The following is a 14,107-nucleotide window of genomic DNA, read 5'->3' as shown; positions in this document are numbered from 1 at the left end:
AAGGCCCTATGAGGAATCCAGAGGTCTAGGAGCATCACCCTTCCCTGCAAGGAGCCTTCAGCCCTCTGCCCAGAGCCACACATGGTTATACACAGCAGGAGCCCGGGCCCAAAGAAGCACTGCCCCTGACCTTCGGGAAGCAGCACTGCAGCACGGAAAAGGCGCTGGTAAATACAGCGGAAGTGCATACCCCCAGCCTGGCATTCATGGGGAAGTCACTTAGCCTTCCTGAACCCCAGTTTCCTCATGATAAAATGGGGAGAGTGGTACCTCATCAAGTACTAGTACTACATCTAAAATGTCAACTACTAGCAAATAGCAGTTGCTTTATGGCTACCAAGGTGCTGGCAAGGAAATGATTGCTTCAGGCCAGATGCAGTGGCCCACACCTGTAATCCCAGCACTTTGGGAAGCCGAGAGAGGGTGGATCACCTGAGGTCAGGAGTTTGAGACCAGCCTGGACAACATGGGGAAACTCTGTCTTTACTAAAAATACAAAAATTAGCCGGGTGTGGTTGGGCACCTGTAATCCCAGCTACTTGGGAGGCTGAAACACGAGAATCACTTGAACCTAGGAGGCGGAAGTTGCAGTGAGCCGACATCATAGCACTGCACTCCAGCCTGGGTGACAGAGCAAGATTCCATCTCAAAAAAAAAAAAGAAAGAAAGAAAGAAAAGAAAGGAAGCGGCATCAGAGCCTCCAAGGGGAAGCCCAGGTCACAAAGAACCCAGTGTCGGATGAGGTCTCATCCAGAACAGCAGTCATAATATGACTTAACCCGCCCAAGAGCCCCGGGAGGGAGGCATTATTTCCACGTTACAGGGGAGAAAACCGAGGCCTCCAGAGTGAAAGCTACTTTCCAAATGCCACTCAACTAACAGGGGACAAATCCAGGCTTTCTTGTCTCCACATACTTTATCCTTTCCATCAAACTACTTGTGTCTGTTAGGAAGCTGTTTGTTGTGAAAGCCAGTGAAAACAGATTTCAGCCATAAGCACATTTATTATCACATACAGCAAGAAGTCCTGAGTAGGACAGCTCTAGGGTTGGTTAAGTCAGAGGTTCCCAGCCTTCTGCTCTGCCATCCTCTGAATATCAGCTGCCCCTGCTAGGATTTCAAGATGGCTGCAGCCCTAGGCATCACACCAGACAAGATAGAGTTCAGACTGAGAAGAGGGAATCTCTTCCTGTGGGCATGCCTCTCTTGGGAGTCAAAGTAACTTTCCCAGAAACCCCCTCAACAGACTTATCCTCATTTCCCATTGGCCAGAGTGGGGCCACATGCCTCTTGCTAAGCCAGTCGCCAAACAGCAAATTGAATTATCGTGGCCAATTTACCCCAAGCACAACATACCCTCTAGTGTGGGCAGTAGAGACAGCTGTCTCTGAAGTGTGGAGGAACACAGGTACCTAAGCAAAAGTGAGGTTCTATTTGCAAGAACCAGGAAGGAATGGCAGAGGGTAGCAGTCAACTCTGCCTGTCCTCCACAGCCACCCCACCTCCACCAGGCTCTCCCATTCATAGGTGGAAGTTATTAGTTATTGCTCAGTTGGCATGGAAAGCAGACAGGTCTGTGGTCCAATTCCAGCCCTGGTGTGGGAGCTTGTGCAAATATCCTCATCTGAAGACACCATGACCCCACCCTCAGGATTTTGAATTTTTCTAAAGGAAAAACAGTATCAGGAAATTTAGAAAAAAGCGAAAGAAATTTAAAAGAACAAAATGCAAACATAAATTCAGGTTTATTTACTGAGTCCAGATCTCTTAGTCCAAGCATGATTTCAGGCTGGCTTGGCTGGACCCAGTTAATGAGCTCCAGTGCTGACTCCTCAGCCTCCGTCTGTGAATATTAAACCTAGCAACATGACCTCCAAGTGCAAAGTTGACTTGGATTTTAGACCACTTTAAAGACCTTTAACTGAGGAAGAGGCATGACTAGACCCACGTTTTAGGAAGGTAATTCTTGTTGATGGCCGGCAAAGGGTGGGTAATAAGGACTAGTGTCAGAGAGACCGGTTAGAACCTGTCGAGGTAGAGGCGAGGAAGTTATGCACTAGGGCAGCAGCACTGAGGATGAATGGCAGTGACAAGTTCAGAGAAACATATCAGAGGAGTTCTACCTCCAGCAAGGGTGGATTGTGTGACTTAAACTCACGCTTCTTCTTGCTGAGGACAGCTAGCAAATATGGACAAACTACTTTTCAGAACACCTGTTGAAGGCATCAGAAAGCTAGCAGGAGAGTGAAGAATCATTAGGCCGGGATCCAGGGGAAAACAGAGGCCCCGGAGGTGAGCCTGACATTTGGAGCAGCTCCTTCCCTAAGGGACATCTGCTGAATCTGGAGGCAGTGGCCGAGAAGCTGAACAGCACTAGAAAGACATGAACTGGAGGTCAGGGCCTGCCAGGATGTGGGGTCTGTCTGGTGAATCCCCCTCACTTAGAGTTGAGACCATGAAGGATGGCACTCTAAGGGTAAAAGTGGACCAAAAGCAGACAGTTCACCTTCAAATCATCCCAATACTGGAAACTGAAGTTACCCCAGATTGCTAGTGCCCAGATTGCAGGTGCCTATCAGGAGCAAACATGAATCCTCTCTTTAGGAAGATAACATCAGCAGATGCCACAAATTATTTCTACAAACTATTTTGCAAATGCTGTGTCTGGAATACAATAAAAAATAATGGGACAACGCTAACAAAAGCCAGCAGGGAAAAAAAGACAGATAAGAGCAACAGACCCGCAAAGGTTTCAGACTTGGGTCTTGTCAAACATGGACTTAAAGATAATTATGTTTGACAAGATTGAAAACTTCAGAGAACTGGAAACTATCAAATGGAAAATCTAGGGGAAAATACCCTAATACTTGAAATTAACTCAGTTGATGAGTTTAATAACACATTAAACATAGTTGAAGATATAACTCATGAATTGGAATATAGGCAGAAGAAAATATCCAGATGTAGCACAGAAAGACAAATAGATGGAAAAGTAAAACAGCAGGTAAGAAACATTGAACTTCAGTGTGTATACAGATCACTTGGGGATCGTGTTAAAATTCAGATCCTGATTTGGCAGGTCTCAGGTGAAACCTCAGATTTTGAATTTCTAACATGCTCCCAGGTGATGCTGGTAATTATCCACAGACCACATTCCAAGTATCAAGGACACAGAGGATGCAGTGAGAAGAAATCCCAAAGAAGAAGAGACAGAGAATGAAGTAGAAGATAAAATGTCTGAAAATGTTTCAAAACTGATGAAAGATATCAAGCCACAAATTCAAGAAGCTCTACAAACTCTATTGTCACACATTAAAGAAATCCGCACTTTGGGAGGCTGAGGCGGGTGAATCACGAGGTCAGGAGTTCAAGACCAGCCTGGCCAAGATGGTGAAACTAAAAATACAAAAAATTAGCTGTTTCTACTAAAAATACAAAAAAATAGCTGGGTGTGGTGTCAGGTGCCTGTAATCCTAGCTAGTCGGGAGGCTGAGGCAGAGAATTGCTTGAACCCAGGAGGCGGAGGTTGCAGTGAGCCGAGATTGTGCCACTGCACTCCAGCCTGGGTGACAGCTGTCTCTTATACACATCTAGATGTGTATAAGAGACAGCTTATAAAGAAAACAGAGAGAGATCTTAAAAGCAACCAGAGGAGAAAAAACTGATTACTCCAAAGAAAGAGCAATAAGATTGTGGCTAACTTGTCAGAGACAATGGAAACCAGAAAAAAGGACAATGATTTATTTATATATATATATAAAATATGTAAGGAAAACAGTTACCAACCTATGATATTATACCTAACAAAACTATTCTTCATGATGAAGATGAAATAAACACATTTTCAGACAAATGAAAACTGAGAGAATGTATCACCAACATACCTGCCCTAGAGAAGTATCAGAGGATATTCTTTAACTAGAAGGAAAATGATCGTAGAAGGAAGCTCAGTGATGCAGCAAGTAAAGGCAAAGCAATTAAATGGTGAATGTATGGGTAAATCTAAATTAATATTGGCTGCATAAAACAGCAATGATGATGATGATGTATAATATAGAATTAAACAACAATGGGGGTGGCTCAGTGTAATCTCAGCACTTTGGGAGGCCGAGGTGGGTGGATCACTTGAGGTCAAGAGTTCGAGACCAGCCTGGCCAACATGGTGAAACCCTGTCTCTACTAAAAATACAAAAATTAACCTGGCGTCATGGTGGGCACCCATAGTCCCAGTTACTCAGGAGGCTGAGGCAGGAGCATCGCTGGAACCTGGGAGGCGGAGGTTGCAGTGAGTGAGCCGAGACCACATCACTGCACTTCAGCCTAGGCAACAGAGTGAGAGTCTGTCTCAAAAAAATAAAAATAAAGTGAAATAAAATACACAGTAATGGCAAGGTTGGGACAGGGTAAATGGAAGCTCTAAGGTCACTGCATTGTCTGAGAAGAAAAGTGCCCATTGATATTAGACTTTGGTAAACTAAAGATTCATGTTGTAATCTATTGTGGAACCACTAAAAGTAGTGAAAGACTGTGTAATAGTCAAGCTAATAGAGGGAGGAAAATAGAATATTTTTTATTTGACTTAATTAAAAGAAGCCACAAAAGAAAAGGAAAAGAAAAAATGGGGATAGGATAGATGAGACAAATAGAAAGTATTTAGTAAGATGGTATATTTAAACCCAAATATAACAGTAATCGCATTACAGATAAATTAACTAAATCCTCCAACTAAAAGATAATGACCATCAGGATGGTAGGTGAAAACCAATGCCCAAATATGTGCTGTTTACAGGAAATGTATAAAACATAAGGGTATAAAAAAGTTCAACATGAATGGAAAAAATAAGACATATCATGCAAACTAATAGAAAGCTGGAATATTAGTGTCAGACATACTATACTTTAAGGCAAAAAGAATTAGTAGAGATAAAGAGGAACACTTTGTTCTGATAAAACAATTTACTAGGCAAATAAAACAATTCTAAATTTGAATGTACTGAATAATATAACCTCAAGATATATAAACACAATAACTGATGAATTACAAGGAGAAAGAGACAAATTCACAACCACAGTGGAAGATTTTGACACACCTCTTTCAATAACTGATAGGAAAAAAAGTGTGCAAGCATGGAGATTTGAACACTCCAATTAGTGTACTTACCCCAGTGGCCATCCATGGACGCCTTTACCCCACAGCTGCAGAGACATCCAGCAGAAGTGACACACAGGGCTGTGTAGCAGGGAGGACAGGTGGAGTCAAGGACAATTCCCAGGTTCTGGACTCAGGCCCCCAGAAGGATGATGATGCTGTATCTAGTTATTTTATTTAGCCCCAAGTGATTGACTAGGAAAGAAAACATTGAGGTAGGTGCCATCAGCTGAGAGGTGAGAGACAGAATGCAAAAATAATAATTGTTATAATTTATTGAGTGTCTTATGCAATAGGTACTGTGCTAGCTGCTTTTATTTTATTTTACTTTATTTTATTTTATTTTTGAGACAGAGTCTTGCTCTGTTGCCCAGGCTGGAGTGCAGTGGCGTGATCTCAGCTCACTGCAACTTCCACCTCCTGGGTTCAAGTGATTCTCCTGCCTCAGCCTCCCTAGTAGCTGGGATTACAAGCACACGCCACCATGCCCGGCTAATTTTTGTACTTTTTGTAGAGACAAGGTTTCACTAGGCTGGTCTCAAACTCCTGACCTCAGGGGATCCGCCCGCCTCGGCTTCCCAAAGTGCTGGAATTTCAGGCATGAGCCACCACGCCTGCCCAGTACTTTAATTAGCACTAATTCTCACTACAACCTTTTAATACAGTTCTTATATCCATTGTATAAATGAGGACACTGAAGCTCAGAGAGGTAAAATAAATTGAATAGGATGCTATCACTGTCCTCAAAAGATCATAAAAGTTTCTGGAAGGAAAACAAGTACACAACCATACAATGGAGAGATGAGAATAGGCAGTGTGAGCTGAGAACAGGAAGCTTCCAGTCCCCCAGGCAGAGTCCTGGGGTCCCAGCTAGGCAGGAGAGGCCCAGAGAGGAGGGCAAGGGGAGATCAGAGTCCATAAGAGTCGGAGTCCACTTCAGATGGATTTCCTAGTCACTTCTAAGGTAGACTTTCTTCCAGAAAGGGCCCAGCCAGCACTCCAAGCGCAATGCCCTGGGCTCATGCCAGAAAACAGGCTGTGGTCCCAGCTTCGAGAAACTCACAGGCCAAAAAGGAAAGTGACAGGTGCCGGGTGTTTTCCCGCTAAAAACACGCTTACAGTTAGTAAGGGGGTGAGGGTCAGGGGTTAAGGTCAGAGGGATCAAGATGAATTCCTCATAGGTTCTGTTTCTCTTTTGCCTATTGTAAGTCCTTGGTTCTGGCCGAACAGTTCTGAAGCTGGCACTCCAAGGGCCTCCATTTCAGAGACTTTGTTACAATTCCAAAATGATCATTTTCTCCTCCTACCTGTTTACCATGCTGGACGGACCCCCTCCTTCTCTAAACCACAGCTCAAGGATGGCAGCTCCAAGAAGCTCTCCCAGATTGATCTGCCTCCCTCTCCCAACCCTGTCATTTTCCCCAAAGGCTGTGCTCCTGTTTTCTCTCCACTGACCAGGCCTTCTCCCTGCTCAGTTCCAGGTCCCCCTGCTGGCATCAAAGCTGTCCCTTCTTCAGCTAGCAGTGTGGTTGTGTCTTGGCTCCCCCCTACCAAGCCCAACGGGGTGATCCGCAAGTACACCATCTTCTGTTCCAGCCCCGGGTCTGGGCAGCCGGTAAGTGAGTTCAGGGCCAGATGCTGAAGGGGATGGAAGGAGAGAAAAGGGACCCTGTAGATCAGCTGGCTTCCAGACCAAACTCTGAAGCTGCCTGTGTCTGAGCTTCTGCCTGGATTCATAGATAAGAATGGGGACTGGCCACCTAGAGTGGCCGAAGCCTTACTCAGTGTCCAGCTTGGGTCAGTCCTCTGTTCCAGAGGCTGCAAGATGGTCCCAAGCACTGGAGGCTCCTTTGAGTCAGGTGGGTCATGCCCAACCAGGCAGGGTGGAAGGGAGGTCAGCCTCAGCTCTCCTGCTCTGGCTCACAGAGGAAGCTCCCAGCAGGTCCCCAGACTGGTCTGTGGCCTCTGGGAATGAACCGTCTTTCAATGCGGTTGGTCTGGGCTTAGAGGAGCTGTTGGAGCTCTGCCCTGCATGAGCGCCTCCACATGGAGCAAGCTGAGGGAGAAGGAAAGATGGGGGAAAGCTGAGAGAAGGCACAGGCATCTCTGGGCCAGGGCCTGGGCTCAGGCAAGAGGAGAGAATTGAGAGTCTGCAGTATCTGCCCTAACCCTCGGAGCAGAGGGGGCAGCCCCCAGGCCAGACATAGGGCAGGGGGCTAGCCCCGCCCTTCCACTGATCCTGGGAGGGGCCCCACAGAGAGGGAAGGGAGGATGGGGATGGATGCAGGGGGATATGCACCTATATCCCATCATATGCATTTTTCCCTCTGCCTCTTTCATCATCTCCAGCCAGTCAACCACAAAGTCCTGCTGAATGACTACTATAGAGCATGCCTGTTCTAGGGATGGGAGCAGGAGCAGATACCTGCCCTCAAGGGGCTTCCAGTCTAGTGGAGGTGGGTGGCAGAGGGGAGCACACTAGAGGGGCAGGAGTACTCTCAGAAAGATATGCCCAGGGCTGGAAGCAAGGAGCAGAAGCAGGTGCAGGAGGACTGCTCCTCCCTCCATCAACAACTGGGCATCAGCCTGAGATCTGCAGATGAGCTTCTGGCCGCCAGGAAAGCTGCCCTGAAATTGCTCAGTAATTGTGTCATCATCTCCTCCTATACTCTCCGCTTTCCTGCGGTCTTTCTGAATTACCCTCTGAATGGTAGGTGGCCCAGCTCCCCGCCAGTGAGGCCAGAGTTCTATTACCAGAGGGGAAGCCCACTGACTGTGGCCCCTCCTCTCCATCCTCACAGCCACTACCTCACATGCGGCAAAGTGCACACACGTCATCACTGTACACCTCCGCGAATTTTCACAACCCACCCAAGCAGCAGCGCCCAGAGCACGGAACAGGACATTACAACACCCTGAATCCCCATGCCCCGCTCCAGTCCCCGCCTGCCCCTCCTCCCGGGGAACCATCATCCTGACCTCAATAGCATAGATTAGTGCTGCTTCTTTTTGTACTTTGTATAAATGGAGTCATACCATTTGTCCAGCTTCTTTTACCCAACATTATTTTGAATTCCTAAATTTCATTTGCAATGTTGTGTGTGGTTATAGCTCATTCATTCTTCTGTCTAGTTTTTGTGTGCATACGTTACAATTATCAATCCATTGTGCTAGCCATTAGTATCCATTGATGGAAGGCTTTGGGGCAGTTTTCAGTTTGGAACTCTTCAAATGGCGCTGCTGTGAACATTCCTGTGTGTGTCTCGGGGTGCTCATGGGCCTGGGTCTCTGTCAGGTGTGCACCTAGGAGAGGCAGCGCTAGGTCACAGGGTCTGCAGGTGTTCGCTGAGAACAGCCTGCCATTGTTGGGTGCTCATGCCAGTCACACCCCCACTCACAGGGGATAAGAGTTCCAGGGACTCCACATTGGTGCAGACACTTGGTGTTTTTCGGGCAATGCTTTCAGCCATGTGTTCTGCTGTTTTCCCGTCTCCCCTCGACTCTGCCACACACACACACACACATACACACACACACACACACACACACTCTCTCTAGGTTCTCAGGACACTGAGCTGTTCACAATTCTGGACAACACTGTGCCTCTTCACACCTCCACACCTTTGCCCCATGGGTTCCTCCCGTGGCGTGCTCCTCACCCCCGTCAGACGCTGAACACATTTGAAGGCAGTCACTGTTCATATATCTGTCTTCCACCCTGGTCTCTGAGGCCCCCATGAGGACAGGGGCAGCATCTTTTCATCTTTGGGCCCCAGAGGCTGAGCACTGTGCCTGGAACATCCTAGTCATGGAATACATGTTCCGTGAACAATGAATCAGTAGCAGCCTGGCAATTCTATAGCCTCAGATACTGGGCAAGCTTCCTTTCCTTAATTGGTGGGAAAGGGTAGTCATTCTCTAGCTTGGACTTTTGCAGTCATTTCCTCCTCTGATAATGAAGTCTTTCCAAGGGCTTGGTGTCCGGGAGCCACGCCTCCTCGCTAACTCAGGCTTCAGGGTTCCTCTCCTGGGCTCCAGAACAGAGCTCCTGGTTCCCTCCCCTCCTGCTGCTGCTGGAGACACTGGGACCCTCCCTCCATCTTCTTCATGTCTTGCGATTTCCCATCAGACAGTATCACACAAGTCCTGCTGATGTGATGAGAACTTCAGTTCAGCCCTGTAGGGGAACTGGGGGCAAAGGCTGGGGGAAAACTGAACTTAGTGAGGGTCCTGGGTACCTGGGGACCTAACCACTGTGTGTGACATGATCACTTTGCACAAATTATTCCAAATTCCAAACAAAGTCACAAACTCATTTATGAAAGACAGCTCTGGGAGAGGGTGCGAGGGATGAGGGCACACGTGTGTATCAATGACAGTGCAAAACCGTGGCATGAGCTTGGAGTCATAGGCAGATACCTGAGACTGTGTGTGCTCACACATGCTGGCAGGAGCGGATGAACCAGTACCTGTGGCATCCTCAGAAAAGACTGTGTATGGCCTTGACTCTAGGGGAGTTACCCCTGGGGACAGCCACAGCTGCATTGAATCCTGGTAGACATTTTACTAACAATATAATACATTTTTCACTGATTATAAAAATAATGCAATTTTATTATAGAAAATCTGTAAAACATATAAAAGAATAAAGAGGAAAGTAAAAATTACTTCTACTCTTACTTCCTACAGACAAACACTGGTGATGTTTTGGTATATAGTCTTCCAGTCTTTGACCTGTATATATAGTACAGGTTTTGAGGTGCTTCATTAAACCAAATTAAAATAATATCATAGATAATGTAATGCAATCTGCTTTTTTCATGGAATGCCTGTTGATGCTTTTCCTACACCCTCAGATACTCTTCTAAAACATTGTTTCGTGTGTGTGTGACAGAGCCCTGCTCTGTCGCCCAGGCTGGAGTGCAGTGGCACCATCTCGGCTCGCTGTAACCTCCACCTCCTGGGTTCAAGTGATTCTCCTGCCTCAGCCTCTCAGGCAGCTGAGATTACAGGCACACATCATCACGCCTGGCTAATATTTGTATTTTTGTAGAGGCAGGGTTTCACCATGCTGGCCAGGCTGGTCTTGAACTCCTGACCTCAGTGATCCGCCCACCTCGGCCTCCCAAAGTGCTGGGATTACAGGCATGAGCCACCACACCTGACCTAAAACATGATCTTGAATGGCTGTTTACAGAATCTATTTAACCAGTCTCCCATTATTCTATATTTAATGTGTCTTTCAAATTTTCACCATTATAAATTACGCTTCAATGAGCATCCTTCACAGAAGTCTTTATGCACATATTTTAATATTTTCTTAGGGTACATTTCCATAGGAATTCCTGGGTCACGAAGAGTGTAAATATTCTTAAAGTTCTGCATACAGATTTACAAATTGCCCTTCAGAGCATTTGCACCCATGTACGTTTCCACCAGCAGGGGGAGTGGCCAGCAGCATTGTCCTTTGCACCTATGCTGATCCTACATTTGTTTTCTGTTTTGTTCTGCTTAATTTTTGTTAGATGGGCTTTTTATAAATGTGCCTTATTTTAAAGTACCTTTCTTTGGTTACTAGTTAGGTTTTATATGTTTATTGGCTATATTTTTCTTCTTTGGGTAATTGTCAATTTACGTCCTTTGTCCAGATTTCTATTTGTGTTTCTCCTGTTTTTCTTATTGATTTATAAGTGTTCTTTACATATTAAGGATAACAGCCCTTTTCCGTCATATAAGTTGCAAGTTTCTGCCAATTCATTGCTTGCCTCTTGATTCTGGTTTTTGGTTTTGGTTGTTTGTTTTTGAGACAGAGCTTCACTCTTATTGCCCAGGCGGGAGTGCAATGGCATGATCTCAGCTCACTGCAGCTTCCACCTCCCAGGTTCAAGCAATTCTCCTGCCTCAGCCTCCCAAGTAGCTGGGATTATAGGCATGCGCCACCACCCCTGGCTAATTTTGTATTTACTATAGTAGAGAGGGGATTTCACCAAGTTAGTCAGGCTGGTCTCAAACTCCTGATCTCAGGTGATCTGCCTGCCTCAGCCTCCCACAGTGCTGGAATTACAGGCGTGAGCCAGTACGCCTGGCCTTTAGTTCTGTTTTTGATGTACCATAGTTTTTCTTTTTACAGAAGCTGAATTTATCAACCATTTCCATTTATGATTTTGCCTTGATTTTTATGATTAGAAAACTGGATAAATATTTACCTATAGTTTCTTCTTTCATAGCTTGCCTTTTTTAAAAACCTTTGATCCACTGGAACTGTATTTGGGGATATGGCTGTGTGCTTTTGACCATGATTTTAGGAGACTCATGCGGTATCCAGGTTAAAAAGAAAGCACCCAGGATCTGGGTTGGATGCTAATACCTACAAAGAGAAACCAGAATTTCTTTCCCTGCCTGTGTAGGCACAAATATATACTCAGTTATACACTGATGCACACAAGCATATACACTCAGCTGTTCTCCACACATGCACATGTACATAGAAACACGTACGTTCCTATACTGTCACCAAAAATGAGCCCAGAGAAGAACATGTCTTAGTTTACAAAGGACGTGCATACCCCTCCCTCCTTGTGCCTCAGTCACACACAGGTTGGGCAGAGTTGTATTACTTCCCTAGTTTACAAGAGAGAAAACTGAATGTCCAGAAACCATGGACAACCTTACGGGCTATATGCCCAGGGGAAGGGCAGGCAGGTGTTGAAGCCACTACGCCACCCCACACTTCAAGCACATATCAACTACAGATACGCACACCAGTCCCAGAGTGCTGTGGCCTGAAAAGGCTTCCCAACCACCAGGGCTCAAGGGTAGCTCTGCACCTGCCCCTCCCCGCGGACCTCCTGGATTCAAGGCCAGACCCCCACGAGGGAGGCAGGAGGAGTATGCCAGGGAGCTCCGTGTGTGTGTTGCAGAGACGCCTGTGCCTTTTCCCCTAACATTTCCCTGCAGATTTCCTGGGGCCAAAAAGGATGCCTCCTCCTGTTATAAGTTATTGGGCCTCTCAGCCCCTCTATGGGGCATTAAGAATGTCCCTCTGTGCCCATACATGCCTGGAGGTCTGTTCCTCAGCACGTGTGTGCATGCGTCTACATGTGTGCGCGCCTGTGACCGTGTGTGCGCAAGATCCCATGACTGCAGAGATAACTAATTATTAGCTCCCTCTGGCCTCGGGCCCCCATCTGTCCTGGGGCTGCTCCCCCTCCCTGGACTTCCATTCTGATTTCAAAGGGGCCGTGGTGCTGTCCTCCTCTCCCTTCCCCGCGGCTGACCAAAAAATAAAATAAAATGAAAGTCAGCCCCATCCCGCCCGTGCCAGGGAAGAGGCTGACAGGAGGTCTGCAAACTAGCGCTTATCAAAAGCTCCTTCTCAAATTCATTTCAATATCTGAGCCTCTGGTTTCCAAGGCAACATAATCTTTTCATCAAAGCAACTGGTAAAACCACTGGGATCCGATATTGTTTTGTTGGCAACTTGTCAAAACTATCATTTTGTTTAAAAAAAATTTATAGATTTGTATAACCTACAAATATATATATGGTGATCTATACCACTAATAATCATTAATAAAGTGCTGCCCAGTAAAGCTTTCATAGTTCCCTCTCCCGCCCCCCCCTCCCTGGACGGGTGGGCATGCTGCCTGCAAAATGCAGGAGTGGTAATTAGACGGCAGGACTAGGAGGTGACTGGGAGCCAGGGCAGGCTGCAGGAGCCTGTCTCCAACCTTCATCAGGCAGAGGCAGTCATTTGGTTTCTTCCTGAAGACTCTTTCCTCAGGGCTTTCCTGGGAACCCCTGTCCCCCATTCTCCCTTCTCCTGGCTACCCCATCCCTCACCTAAATCACTCACATCCCCTGTCCTGAGCCACAGTTGCCAGAGCCTGGATCAGTTAAAGAGGTAAACTGAGGCTGACCCAGCAACACCACGAGGCAGGCCCATCAGCTCCCAAGGGCCAAGCCCAGGGCACACTCTCCGCTGCATCTCCAAAACTTGGAAAGGGCAAATAGGACAGAATCCTGCCTGCCACCTGACCCCACCATCCTCTCCTCTGAGCCCCAGGCACTGAGGAAGATTCAGAGGCTGGAGGGCCCCAGTTCTGCTTCTTAGAGCTTCTTTGCCTCTGCCCCGCAGGCTCCCAGCGAGTACGAGACGAGTCCAGAGCAGCTCTTCTACCGGATCGCCCACCTAAACCGTGGTCAGCAGTATCTGCTATGGGTGGCCGCCGTCACCTCTGCCGGCCGGGGCAACAGCAGCGAGAAGGTGACCATCGAGCCTGCTGGCAAGGGTGAGAAGCCTGAGGCTGGGGCAAAGGGGCAAACACTTCCAAAAGCTCCCTTCCAGAATCCTGGTTCTCCTCACACAGGGGCTCTGCCTGCTCCGCTCTATCTGCGACCCGACTGTGAGGAACTGGCCACTCGCCTGCCTCCTGGATACACCAAGACTGGGCCTCTGCTGCCCCCTGACTCCAGCAAAGCCTCACAACAGGCTGCAGCCAGCTCTTGCCTGGGGCGGGTGGACAGGGTGCACTCAGTTCCTGACTCCAAACCCTACTCCCCCAACTTGAAAAACGGGGAGTCGCCTCTACCTCCAATTGAAAACCGGGCCTTTGTCCCAGTGCTCAGCTCCTCCAGAGGTGGCTACAGCAGGGTGTGCTGCTTCCACAGAGCAGTCGAGGCTCAAAGGAGAGCCCCCGAGCTGAACCGGACACCCGGCAGGAGTGGTTCCAGCGGTGGCGGATTGCTGCGATCCACAGACCTTCACAGATCCCATGCTGTGAAGGAGGCTCTGGGCTAGAATCAGACCCTCTTAGGGAGTGCCCCACTGAATCTCTGACCGGACATGAGTGTGCCATGGGGGATGTACCCCCACTTTTCAGAGGAATGACACTTCCAAGGCCTCATCCCCAGGGCAAGCTGCAGCAGCTGCACAGGTAGAGCTGCAAGGCTGAGCGT

The 14,107-nt window shown here is 47.5% G+C and overlaps 1 protein-coding gene across 1 annotated transcript in view; it reads left to right on the top strand.

Moving 5' to 3' along the window:
- Positions 1-14,107, top strand: part of DSCAML1 (Down syndrome cell adhesion molecule like 1) — a 364,816-nt gene that overhangs the window by 334,709 nt on the left and 16,000 nt on the right. The window contains 2 exon segments of the mRNA XM_011964833.1: positions 6,625-6,764; positions 13,287-13,440. Of these exon segments, the coding sequence (XP_011820223.1) occupies positions 6,625-6,764; positions 13,287-13,440 (294 nt within the window).

This window comes from Mandrillus leucophaeus, unplaced genomic scaffold, assembly GCF_000951045.1.
Source record: "Mandrillus leucophaeus isolate KB7577 unplaced genomic scaffold, Mleu.le_1.0 Scaffold71, whole genome shotgun sequence".
Lineage (NCBI taxonomy): Eukaryota > Metazoa > Chordata > Mammalia > Primates > Cercopithecidae > Mandrillus > Mandrillus leucophaeus.
This window is presented reverse-complemented; position numbering and strand designations above follow the sequence as displayed.